Consider the following 13,655-nt stretch of genomic DNA (forward strand, 5'->3'; position numbering starts at 1 on the left):
TGGGCTTAAGAGGGAAAGCTAAAGAATCAGTTCTAGAATTAGACATTGAACAGATAAGTGCAGCAACTGGAGTAAAAGCCATTACTAACAGATTGGACAAAATATATTTAAAAGATGAGAATCAAACTGCTTACCTAGCTTATGAAACCTTTGAAAAATTTAAGCGACCGCCTGAGATGAGTATGAATGACTATCTTATAGAGTTTGAACGGTTATACCATAAGATCCAAGGACATAATATGGTACTTCCTGATGGAGTGTTGGCATATAGAGTTCTACAAAGTGCCAACCTTACACCAGAGCAGCAACAGTTAGCAAGAGCAACTTTAAATGAACTACGGTATGATGCAATGGTACGGCAGTTAAAGAAAATATTTGGGGATACGGTGGCCTCATTAGGAACAAATACTGAAGTAAAGATAGAACCAGTTCTTCAGGCAAGTGCAGATACAATTGAGCAAAATTACTTCACTCAAAGAGGGGGATATCAACGCTCAAGGTTTAGAAGAGGAAGACCTGCAACTGCTTCAAATCAGAGATATGCAGGAAGAAAAACCAGACCCAACAATAGAAGAATGAATCCATCCGATCAATCTGGAAGTCCATCAAGATGCAATATTTGCCAATCTATATATCACTGGGCTTCAAACTGTCCACACTCTTATGAGAACCAGGAACCTGAGGATGTTAGAAAAGAGGACAGTCATTCTAAGGTTACGTTTTTTGCAAAAATCAGAGAAGATGAAATGCAGTCTCTGGTCGGCGAAACTCTGTCATGTGCAGTTTTAGACTGTGGTTGCACAAAGACCGTTTGTGGTAATACTTGGTATCAATGTTTTATTGATAATCTTGAAAATGATAGATTGCCCGAAGAGCATCCCAGCCAAATAAGATTTAAATTTGGAGATAGTGAAGCAGTTTGTTCTATGAAAAGAGTGTTCTTACCTGTAATTATTGGCTCAAAAGAAGTTTATCTGGAGACAGAAATTGTCCCAAACGAAATTCCTTTGTTACTGAGTCAAGTTTCCATGAAAAAAGCAGAGGCAGTTTTAGATTTTATCAACGATTCGGTTACAATGTTTGGAGAACACCATCCTTTAAAATTTACCACTACAGGTCATTATTGCATACCTTTGAACAACAACATAATAGAGATGGATGGAAAGAAACATGACCACTTGTTACCCCAGGTTGCCTTTGTTTGTGCAAGTACAAAATCAAGAAAAAGTAAGATTATCAAACTTCATCGTCAATTTTGCCATCCAAGTGCTGAAAAATTAAAATCTCTCATCAAAGCATCTAATTCCTTCTTAAATGACCGAAGTGAAGTTATGAAAGTCATCGATGAAGTATCAAACTCTTGTGAAGTGTGCATCAAATACAGAAAACCAAGACCGCGCCCTATTGTTGGCTTACCAATGTCATCAGAATTTAACCAGTGTGTGGCTCTAGATCTTGTGCAACTTTCGCAATCATTATGGTTTATCCATATCATAGATGTTTTTACCAGATTTTCATCAGCAAAATTGACAAAGACGAAAGACAAAGATGTAATAACAGATATTATCTTTGAAATTTGGTTAGCCCGATTTGGTCAACCAAGGAAGTTTCTAGCTGATAATGGTGGAGAATTTGTTAACAAAGTGTATGAAGAAATGTGTGAGCAGTTTAACATAGAGTTTTCAACAACTGCAGCTGAAAGTCCTTGGTCAAATGGACTATGTGAACGACACAATGGTATGATTAAGGAAATGCTGAAAAAAATTATTGAAGACACAAAATGTACACACAATCGGGCGCTATTCTGGGCTATAAGTGCAAAGAATTCTTTATCAAACAACAAGGGATTCTCACCAAATCAACTTGTTTATGGTAAAAATCACGACTATCCCTGCATCCTCACTGATCATTTGCCAGCTATGAATGACACAGTTTCAAGCAAAACCGTGGCCCATAACCTTGCTGTAATGCATGCATCACGAAGAGCCTTTATAGCAGCAGAGTCTTCTGAGCGTATACGAAGAGCATTGAGACATAATGTTCAGTGTTACAATGATGAGCGATATATCAATGGAGATAGAGTTTTTTATAAGAGAAAAGACAGTGAAAAATGGCATGGACCAGGCACTGTAATTGGACAGGAGAATAAGCAAGTCCTTGTAAAACATGGTGGAAGTTATGTTAGAGTACACATGTGTCGCTTGCAGAAGTTGGACCAAGTTTTGCATTCACAAAAACCTTTACAAGACACGGAAAGGAGTACTGAAGTGACAACTACACAAGTGAACAATTGCATTCCGCTTGAACGTGATGATGTTTTTGGTGAATATGTTGGTGCAGATGATTTTGACAGTAACAATACAGAAGAACCAGAAAATGAGAAAACAACAAATTTACAAACAACAAAAGAAACAACATCAGACGGTGCCTCAATGAATGAAACAACAACACACAAGATATCAACAAATGAAATCACAACCAATCGAAATGTTAGCAATTCGTCAACAGTCCAAGGAATACCAAAGTTGAAGACAAAAATCATTTACAAGCTAACTCCCGACAGTGAATGGACAAGGGGATTAGTCCACAGCAGAGCAGGAAAAGTGAGCAGAAAAGGAAAAGAAGGCAGACAGTATGGTAGCTGTTTAAATGTCCAAAATGAAGACACAGGTGAAATAAATTGGTTAGATTTCAAAAGATGTGTGAGTGACTGGCAACCTGTTGTTGAGACAAACGAAACTGAAGAAGTACTATTATCGACTCAAGCAACTGTTACAGATGAGGTCCTAAATGCAAAGTATAAAGAATTAGCCAATTGGGAAGACAACAAAGTTTTCTCCACCATAGAAGATAAGGGTCAATCTCCAATATCCACAAGATGGGTGGTCACAACAAAGAATATAGAGGGATACAAAACAGTTAAAGCTCGTTTGGTCATAAGAGGTTTTGAAGAAGAAGAGGTCAAAAATCTGACTAAGGACTCCCCAACTTTTTCAAAAGAAAGTCTTCGCATTGTACTTACGATGTTAGCAACCTATGAATGGGAATGTCACACCTTAGATGTCAAGACGGCATTTCTTCAAGGCAACCAGATTGACAGAGAGGTTATCATAAAGCCACCAAAGGAAGCAAATACAACAGGTGTGCTCTGGAAACTAAATAAAGTTGTATACGGCCTTGCTGATGCTTCAAGAGCTTGGTATCTACGTGTGAAGGAAGAGCTAATCGGCTTGGGGTTGAGAATGTCTTTATTTGATGAAGCATTATTTTATTGGATTCAAGATGACTGCTGCCAAGGACTGATTGTAATACATGTTGATGATTTTCTATGGGGAGGATCCCATGATTTTCAAGTGAAGGTCATTTCGCCTATCAGAGAAACTTTTCTCATTGGATCTGAAGATTACTCCAATTTCAAATATGTTGGTGTCAATATACAACAATCTAATGGTTCAATTAACTATGACCAAAAGAACTATGTGGCAGGTATGGAACTGGTCAAGATTCAAAACACAACAGACAGACATCGTCAACTATCACATGAAGAACAATCAAACTTCCGATGTATATGTGGGCAACTAAACTGGATGTCATCGCAATCAAGGCCTGACATTTCATTTGATGTGTGCCAGCTAAGCACAAAACTAAACTGTGCAGTAGTTGATGATGTCATGAGAGCCAATAAAGTGGTAAAGAAGTTGAAATTGGATCCCAACATTTCCTTGAAATTTTGGAAACTTAAGCTTCCATTACAACTGATCTTATATTCTGATGCTTCATTTGGGAACCTTCAAGATGGCAGCTCTCAAAGTGGAATTTTTATTTTCCTGAAAGGTGTTGAGAATCTTATGGCACCTATCACATGGCAGTCTAAAAAGATTAAGAGAGTTGCGCGTAGCACTCTTGCTGCTGAGACACTAGCTCTTGTTAATGGTATTGATACATGCATATGGGTGAAGAATGTGATAAATGAAGTGTTGAATACTAATCTAGAAGGCATCTTATGTCATACAGATAACAAATCATTGTTTGAAGCTGCCCATTCAACAAAATCTTTGGAAGACAAACGGTTAAGGGTTGATATGGCTTCCCTTAGACAGAGTATCAATCAGAAAGAGATTGAATTGAAGTGGATTTCTACCAAACATCAGTTAGCAGACGTGTTAACAAAACAAGGAGCAAATAGCACACTCTTAATGAATGTGCTACAGAGGGGTCATGAAGAATAATAGTGACCAATTAAATGTTGAGTTATGAAAATTTGAATATTGTGTTCAAAAATTAAGTTTTTTTGAGTTTTTATCTTTTAGAATTTTTATGTTTAAATTCCACACAAGTAATCACACGAAGAAAGAGAGATACATGTAGTGATGTCTTAACCAAGACTAGTACAGTAGAGGGTTTTGGTGAAAAGCCAGTTTTGCCCCTAGACCACTGTACTAAGCGAGTAGGAGTCGCTATAAATTCCTCTCAACATTCGAATAACCAACTGAACGCCAAACAGAAAGAAAATAGAGGGAGATTGTTGATCTTCTATCTAGGCGATTACTAATAAGAATCACTTGGTGGTGGGGTTTTAATTGTATTGAACCAGTATCATTGGTAATTCGTTGTGTTTAGTCAGAGTGGTGTTCAATAGTGTTGAGTTGAATCAATCACACTAATTTAGCGTTGCGTTATACGCAGAAAGAACTATTGCGAAGATAACCTACAGGTTAGTCTTATATATATATTCCTATTTAACAGTTTTTGACTATCATGACAATTTTTTATCACATTGTTAAGGTTATGCCATTCGAGAGATTTGTTGACTATACCCTTTGCAAATGTTTCCATTGCCTCTATGTTTTTTTGTCATGTCCCTACAATTATCTTCTGATAGAAAAAGAGAATCATATATTTTTACAGTCTCCTCTGAGAATGCACATCTCAGCATTTAACATTGATACAATCCTTAGTGTTCAACTGGGTTACCTCTGCATATTTCTCCCAGAGGGACCACCTGTCTGTCTACAAATGCTGATAAAATAGCACTTATCTAGACTATTAAAAATGCTCTTTTTTGTGATTACAATAAAGATATTGATAGATATTTTCTTCTTCTTTCACTTTCATTTTCTCGCAGTAAATTCGTATCACAGCGTCATGTTGTGTTTACCTTTAGAATGGATTCTTGAACCAAAGCAGTGGGTATTCTATCAAACAAGCTGTAGTATGTTGGATGTTATACTTGTAGTGTTTTCTGCACATTTATCTTTGTGAAATATGATATACTGTCGGAATATGGTAATAGTCACAAAACTTTCATCTCTTTTAAACATCAAGAACATATACTAAGTTTATTATTTCAATTTTTGCTGAAGCTATAAGACTTTTATTTTCAATGGAAAGCAACTTTTTTTATGCTGCTTACATCAATTAATTTTACATATTGCAAAAAATTTCCTTGTATTTTTTTTTCTGATGTACATACCAACAAAATATGGCCAGTGGTTAATCCAGGAAATTACTTTAGGCGTCGGTAATCCCCTAAATTGTCTGTCAACCTTTTCATAAAACAAGAAACTTAATTTTTTTTTATCAAAAGTTAATATTTTAAAGTGAACCTACAAGGTCTAGAACCGTTACCACCACTTTTTTTCCCTATCATTAGAAGAAGTAAGGCAGTTTACATCTCTCTATTTTGGGCGCTAAAATTAGATGTCCCCAAAATCGGTATAACAATGTCTTAATTGACCAGTATTAGCCTCTGATGTCAAACAATTTCCCCACAGATGTTCCCAAATATGTGTATCTATTATAAGGCAAGAAACTGTAATGTAATTTCCCTTTCAGGTTTTGACTTTTAACTAAGCTAAATCTTTAGACTTGTCCTTTCATAGTTACTCTAGCTGCAAATAGAAGGGGGGGTGATATTTAAGCTTGAATCATTTTAGTACTAATAATGCTAAATACTAGCTATGTTTTAGTAGGATTAGTCCTTAAAGATAAAAACTAAGCATTTGTACTGATTTTCTCTGTCTTTACTCTTTGATAGCTTAAGCTAAAGTAATCAATGCAGCAACATTGTCTACATCCTTAGTAATGCAGCTATTTTCTGATCTCTTGTAAGGTTGGGAAAATGTGTTGGTTTGGAGTGGAGTATCGACATTTTCTGTTTATCATGTTATTATAGATGTAAACAAAATATGGAGGTGTTCCAACTCTTTATTTATGATGAATTAAAAGAGTTTTTGCAACTTGCAAAGAATGCTCAAGTGGTTTCTCCTGAAATAAGAATATTGGAAACAATTGTGAAAAAAAAGGTAGGAAAATAATTGTGTTTTAGAATCCACTTAAATGGTTTGTTTAGGTTATGAATCTTAACTTATCCTTACTTGAAATAGTAATTCTTTTTTGCATGTCTCATATTACACAATTCTTTACCTATTATTGCTCACTAAGATTTTATTAAACCACTCATTAACTTATTATAAGTTTCAACCAAACTTAAAAAAAACTATGTATCTATGCAGCTTTTTTAGATAAGAGACACTTTATTTAAAAGATTAACTAAGAAAGTTAAGAGTTTTTTTGAGAAGCACTATGGTAAGATATATCATGTTTAGTAATTTCTCATGGGAATTACAGTTTATTTACTATGGGTATAAGAAGCTCCAAGAAATATGTCATGAAGCATGACATGGACACACCAGAAAATATTAATGCAAGAACTAATGAAGCAAACAGACTCCATGCAGAATCGGGTGGTGCTGATGTTCTTACATTACATTTGCAAACAATTAAACGATATAGTAACAGACGAGGTGCCATATTTGAAGATAAAAAAGATATTAAAAAAGACCTTGAAATCAAATTACGACAAAATTATTTAGATGAATTTATATGATAACATAATTTTGTGTTTGGCATATGTTGTATTTTATTTTTCCTTTTAAAAACATTAAAATGTATATATTTACCTTGAATTATGATATTTTATGCTCGGAATGTTTTTTAACATGCCTGACATAATTTTCATAACAAACTGCTTTTTCTACTTAAACTAAAGTACACACGTACTTTCTTACTTTCTTTAATACCTGTGCCCTTTTTTATGTAGTTTGTGAATTTTTGACAAGACATTCAAAAATCAACAAAATATATTTGATGCTTCTTTATGTGTTTAATTATCTTTTTCTACTAGCTGGAATCATTTAGTAAAATGATGTGCGACGATCACACACCTAATGTGTTTTATGAATGTTTTTGTTGTAAATAAGCAAAAGTGGTAGATATGATACACTTACAGTTTTTACCATGCCAAACCAATTTCCACAAGGTATTTGCTGTCAGACATATTCAACCAGCTTTATTTTGCGCATCCTTAGCATCAGGAAGCAATTTAACTGACATTTGGAACAAAAACCCTCATATGTTTTGTGTGGACTTACGAGTTTTATTTATTAATAAATTATTTTTAGGTGTGGTCCATATCAGATAAAAATGATTTGCTACACAGCTTGTCTATGTTGTTGTTATCATCCGAAGAATGTCTTTCTGGTATCCTGTCATCCGCTTTTGCTTTTTTGTTACCAGAATTATATTTCAGAGCTGTTGAGACAGTTACAAACACAAATGATAGAAATTTAAACTTCTCTAGTTTGCTTGCATCACTCCTGAGGAACTCATGTGAAATACTTAATTATGGTGTGCTTGTGGAGAAAGAAATATTTCGATTGTTACAATGGATGAAAGAAGAAGTTCAAGAATTTGTTGACAATTTTAATGTTATTTTCAATTATTTGAGTTTACTAATCACTTTAATGGATGCTGGAAATTGTAGCTGTGAACAGATTTGTTCATTAGAACATATTCACACGTTTACTAGCAGTAGTAATGTGGAACTTCGTTGGTATTCTTTCAAAATATTATCAAAATCTTTGAATATTACAGACACTGATTCTTACATGCAAACTTGGTTCACTTTAAATGAATATGAACAGATGATGTTAAAAGATTCTTTAAAAAGAGTTGATCATAGAACTTTGTCTGAAGTAAAAAGGGGAGGTCATTCAGCTTCAAGAACCCTATTCTTAGATAAAAGCAACTTCCGTGGTAACTATGTTCCTGTCATGAACTTCTTGTTTACCTTTTTTGACAATGGTACTGAATTACCACTAGAATCCTCAATGGTTTTAACAAATTCAATGTATAGCAACTTAAAATCACTCATATGTGCAGTATTATCAAAATCTGCTGTTCTGTTATCTGGAGAAATGGGTTGTGGTAAAACAACCTTGGTAGAATACTTAGCAGGATGTCTTGGTCGCACTAATCCTCCAGGGTTATTAAAACTGCAACTTGGTGATCAAACCGACAGCAAGGTGGGGTATTTTACATTTTACCCTTAATAAGGGCATTCACCATTTCTACAAATCTCTTTTTTTACATACGGCTGTTTTTTTTATAAAAATAAGTTCCTGATTGAAAATATGGAACAAGATTAATTAATTTCCACTTTTTGATTATAATACTTGTTTAGATGTATTTTGTTTTTATAGTCATTGCTGGGAACCTACATGTGTTGTGAACAGCCAGCGACATTTAAATGGCAACCAGGCTCGTTAACACAAGCTGTAATGCAAGGAAGTTGGGTGCTATTTGAAGATATTGATGCCGCTCCACCAGATGTAATGGCAACTTTAGTTAGCCTTATCAAATCAAAATGTTTGATTATACCTGGACATGGGGAGGAGATTACACCTGCTGCCGGTTTTCAGATCTTTGCAACAACGAGGTATATACTGTTTTTAATCAACATTTTTTATTTTTTTGAGTTTATACAGTAAGGTGGAAAAAAAATGTTTTGAAGAGGGACTTGAAATATTACTTTAGGTCACACAATTCCAATGGAACATTTTATAGTTTTTTTAAGTGTGATTACAAAGCCTAAAATTTTTTAAATGTTAAATTATTATTAAAAATCAGAGTCGTGGACTGGTGTTGGGTTAGAAGTTCTAAAGGAGGCAAAACGTTTAGGACTATTTAAAAGCAGATATTTGCAGCAATTTAACTGTATTTTCATTAGTTTTTGTTGAACCTCTTCTTGTGAAAAACGTTTTTGGTGAATCCTTCACTCAAATTTTAGGTCTGGACACCACAGTTTCTCACAAAATCAAAATATTTCCATGCAAATGCTTGAGAAGTTGTGTCACAGAATACACATGGAAGCTCCCAATAAACAGGAATTAATACAGGTAATGTTCAATTATTGATATTTGTGACATTTTGTTATGCTTTTGCAACAAAAAAATTACTTTTGTTCTTTGTTGTTCTATTTCAGATTGTTCAGACAAGATTTAACAATCTCTCTTCCATTGCTTCAAAAATGGTTGATATATATAGTCTTGTTTCATCTGACGTTACATTAGAATCTGATAATGATGTAGCTCAAACAAAGTTATCAGCAGGCAGCAGGCAGAGTACACCTCGTGATTTACTAAAATGGTGTTGCCATACATCAAGATCAATCGAACAGTGTAATCAAATCCCTGCACAAGAGTGTATATTTTTAAAGGCTTTAAATTGTTTTTGTTTGTCAGTGCCAAAAATAAAAGACCGCCATGCTATCGCATATTCTGTTGGAGCTAAACTTGGTTTAACAAAGGAAAAAGTTGAATATTATTTGTATAATTACAAACCAACTGTCGTAAAAACGGATTTCTTTTTTAAAGTTGGTGAAGTAAAGTTAAATAAAGAGGTATGTAAAAAAATAAACTTGCACTCATCCAAGCAAAGATTTTCATTTACAAGACATTCCCTGAAACTTTTGGAAGACATTGCTGAAGGAGTTATGAATAATGAGCCTATTTTACTTGTTGGAGAAACTGGCTGTGGTAAAACATCTACGGTTCAGTTCCTGGCAGAACAGTGTGGTCAAACAGTTAATGTTGTAAACATGAGTCAACAGAGCGATATGGCTGACTTACTTGGGGGGTTTAAACCAATGGATATGGGACAAGTTGTAAAGCCATTAAAAGAAATGTTTGTGGACTTGTTCATTGAGACATATTCACAAAAACAAAACCTGAAGTTTTTAGGACATGTGGATCAATGTTTTGGTCAAAAGAAGTGGAGTACACTTATCAAGTTGTTTGTGTATTGCTGTCAAAAAGCACTAGGGAGAAAAAAGAAGGACACAGAAGACGGTAATTATTTTTACTTGTTATCAGTATTCATGATTGGCAATTCATCTTTAGCACGGCTAAAATATGTTTTAAAACATGTTTAAAATATGTTTAAAAAATACATATTTGAACACCAAAACTTTAAACAAAATGATAAAATTCGTTTTAGAACTAAAGTAAAATTGTAAAAAAAATGTAAAAGATAAAATTGACTTTGCCTGTTACAGACAAACACACGCAATTTATGTATTAGTATGTACAAAGACTTAATGTATTTCTTTTGTTGTAATATATTTTTAGATGAAATATTCAAAAGTTTGGGAGCAAAATGGGAGGCTATGCTTTCAGACGTTAATTCTCTGGAAAAGAAACTTTCCACTCAAGAAGGATTAGTGTTCAACTTTGTTGAAGGAACTTTAGTTAAGTCTATTAGGTCCGGTTATTGGATTTTACTGGATGAAATAAACTTAGCAACAGCTGAAACATTGCAATGTTTAAGTGGCTTGCTGGACAGCCAATCCGGATCCATGGTGCTAACAGAGAGAGGGTAAATCTATGTTTTTTCTACTTGACTCTAATTTTATCTGTAAACCTAACTGGTGTTGATATTTTTTTTAGTTATAGTTTTTAAGCTCCTTGCTGCCTAACATGACAGTTACGCACCAACTGTCAGGTACTTTTATAGTACCACTTTAATGCATGTTAGATGCCAAATTTAAAATCGAAATTTCTAATTTTTTTAAACAGCTAATAAACAAAGAAATTTTGCTGCATATTCTTTCATACTTAACCTTTGCATTATATTCTCTACAACAAGACAATATAAACATTATTGCACAGAAAGTTTACTATTAAAACATTTCATAAGTTGTGTGTTTATCCAAAAATAGGAGAAGTTTCTTCTTTTAGCTGGGTTAATAATAATGATTTTAGCTGTATATTCATTGATTTATAAGGTTTTTATTTCACCGTTTTCTAGGGATATCAATCCAATAACACGTCATAAAAACTTTCGCTTGTTTGCATGCATGAATCCTGCAACTGATGTTGGCAAGAAAGATCTCCCATATGGTATAAGAAATAGGTATGTAATTTGCTAATTGGTCTTAATCATATGTCATCTCTAAATATTTTTTCCCTTCAAGATGTAATGTATCTAACAGTATGTGAAAAACTTTGTTTCCTGTTTAGATTTTCGGAAATATATGTTGATGAAATGGATGATGCATCTGATTTAAAAACATTAGTTGCTTATTACCTGAACAACTTAAATGTATCTTCGGACATTATCAGTGGCATTGTTAAGTAGGTTAACTTCTTTAAAAAAACTTGAAATGTTTGTAAATACACAAATGCTTTATTACTAAGTCTAAAATAATTATAATGATCAGTATTGGTACTATTTGTGTATCTGTCCAACATGGTGTCTATATAATTGTTATATTTTTTGCTTTATTAACATATCAGTAACAATCGCTATAACTATACGGAGACTGTGTGTCTGTCTGTAACAGGCAAAGTGGATGTGTTCATTTTCCTTTCATGTTGCTGAAAAATGCATGTCTAATAAGTTAAATTTTCTGACATTACCGCATGACGAAAATAATAATACTTAAACGTCAATATAGGATATATTAAATAATGAAGCCATTACAGTGCACCTAAAACTTTGAGGCCAAATAACTTGGAAATGAAGAGGTGAATCAATGATTTTTTACTACGTGGGTAACTAGGGACCACCAATTTGGGTAATTTTCCCAAACCTGTGTCCCTGAATCCGTTTCGAAATGGACGGGTTGATGCGTCATCAAAAAACCTTTAAACACTAATATCTTTGAAACCATTTATCAAAAGTACATGATCCTATACATTTTCTTGATCAGCGTTTCAAGATCTATGCGATTGATGCAACAGGTACACAAATTTCCAAAAAAAATCTAGGTATTGACGGGCCATGCTGACGTCAGCAAAATATTTAAACCCGTATATCTCATTAACCGCTTATCAAAAGTACATGATCATATATATTTTCTTGATCAGTGCTTTAAGCTCTACACAATAGAGGCAACGTGAAAATAAGCTTCTGAATTTTTATTTTTTTTGTGGATTGGTTGCTGACGTCATCAAAATTCAAATAACGCTTCTTTTGCATTTTTATCCTGCCTTAGTGAATTTTTCCACGGGCTTTATCGACTAGTTAGTAATATTTTACTATCATAATTTTATCCATTCAATTTCTATAATATTTTTATCTTAGCATGAAACGTTTTTTGTTCTTTGTTCTCACCTGTAATTGACATGTTTTTAAATCAAATTTTTCAGCTTTTACTTCACCATTCGGAATCTTGCAAAAGACAAACTTGTTGATGGTTCTGGTTACAGGCCACATTACAGGTAACGTTTAGCGTAACTTCTTTCAATGCAAATAAACCTGCTTATATTGATAATCTGTAGTGTCAGAAATCAAAGTTCTTGTTTACAAATGTTTTGTGTCATTGTGCATGCATTGTTTTCTTAAGCTTGCGAACACTGTGTCGTGGATTACAATATGCAGTTAACCAATTAAATTGCCCACCTCTCAGAGCTGTTTATGAGGTATGCGTGTTAAACACAGTATCTTTAAAAGTTTTTCTTTAATTTAACAATATAATAATCTTATTACAGTAGCTTTAATAAAGATAAATACCATGTTAATGAAAAAAAAAATTGTTTGACTTTTTTAATTTTCTTATTACACCACAGGGTCTATGCATGAGCTTTTTAACACAACTTGATCGACCGTCACATCCACTGGTGACTGCACATATTAAGAAAAATGTGTTTACAAATGTGAAAAACGTATCAAGTATATTGTCTTCACCATTGCCTAAACCACAGCATGGAAACAACGTTTCTGTTCAAGGATATTGGATTAGTGTTGGTAGTAAAAAGGCTTTTAATGATAAAGGTTATGTGGTGACAACAAGTGTAAGGAAAAATTTGCAAGACCTAGCAAGAGTTGTGGCTGGAAGGTTATTTCATTATTAGTTTGATTTCACATAATGCAGTGTTATGGAACAAAAAAAACTCTCCTGAGTGTCTGAATACACAAGAAAAGCCCATGCTCTTATAATATCTTTTTTTATTAATAAAAGGTGAAATGATCTCTAGCACTCTTTGCTAACTCAGAAGTGACACATTTTAAATGTTTTGGCAGATATTTACAATTGCATGTTGGAGGCACCTCATTTGTAACAACAACCGTAAACAAAAAAAGATTTGCTTGTAAAAATTTATAGTCAACATACAACTCTTTTTCTTTAGAGAAATAAAACACTACAAGTCCTAACTAATATAAAAAAATAACATCAGATAGAAATTTGGATTAAATTCTAGTACTTTATATTTATATTTGATACCATTAAAAGCACAATTTGTGTGGACTATAAAACTTTTCGAAAAATAAGTAAAAAGCATTAAAGAAGTTTTTTCCTAGGTATGTGATTT

The 13,655-nt window shown here is 33.5% G+C and overlaps 1 protein-coding gene across 5 annotated transcripts in view; it reads left to right on the forward strand.

Moving 5' to 3' along the window:
- Positions 1-13,655, forward strand: part of LOC130645704 (midasin-like) — a 56,641-nt gene that overhangs the window by 5,272 nt on the left and 37,714 nt on the right. For 3 of the 5 annotated variants that reach the window (XM_057451783.1, XM_057451785.1, XM_057451782.1), the window contains 13 exons: positions 4,542-4,714; positions 5,165-5,286; positions 6,176-6,305; positions 7,464-8,366; positions 8,544-8,779; positions 9,131-9,239; positions 9,326-10,190; positions 10,470-10,716; positions 11,149-11,253; positions 11,361-11,474; positions 12,492-12,563; positions 12,689-12,764; positions 12,912-13,180. In XM_057451783.1, the coding sequence (XP_057307766.1) occupies positions 6,189-6,305; positions 7,464-8,366; positions 8,544-8,779; positions 9,131-9,239; positions 9,326-10,190; positions 10,470-10,716; positions 11,149-11,253; positions 11,361-11,474; positions 12,492-12,563; positions 12,689-12,764; positions 12,912-13,180 (3,113 nt within the window). In that variant the 5' untranslated portion in view covers positions 4,542-4,714; positions 5,165-5,286; positions 6,176-6,188. Of the gene's footprint in view, positions 1-4,541; positions 4,715-5,164; positions 5,287-6,175; positions 6,306-7,262; positions 7,322-7,463; positions 8,367-8,543; positions 8,780-9,130; positions 9,240-9,325; positions 10,191-10,469; positions 10,717-11,148; positions 11,254-11,360; positions 11,475-12,491; positions 12,564-12,688; positions 12,765-12,911; positions 13,181-13,655 lie in introns of those variants that run through there. The other 2 variants (XM_057451784.1, XM_057451786.1) reach the window with 2 other exon arrangements.

The sequence above is a fragment of the Hydractinia symbiolongicarpus genome, chromosome 5 (genome assembly GCF_029227915.1).
Source record: "Hydractinia symbiolongicarpus strain clone_291-10 chromosome 5, HSymV2.1, whole genome shotgun sequence".
NCBI classification, from domain to species: Eukaryota; Metazoa; Cnidaria; class Hydrozoa; order Anthoathecata; family Hydractiniidae; genus Hydractinia; species Hydractinia symbiolongicarpus.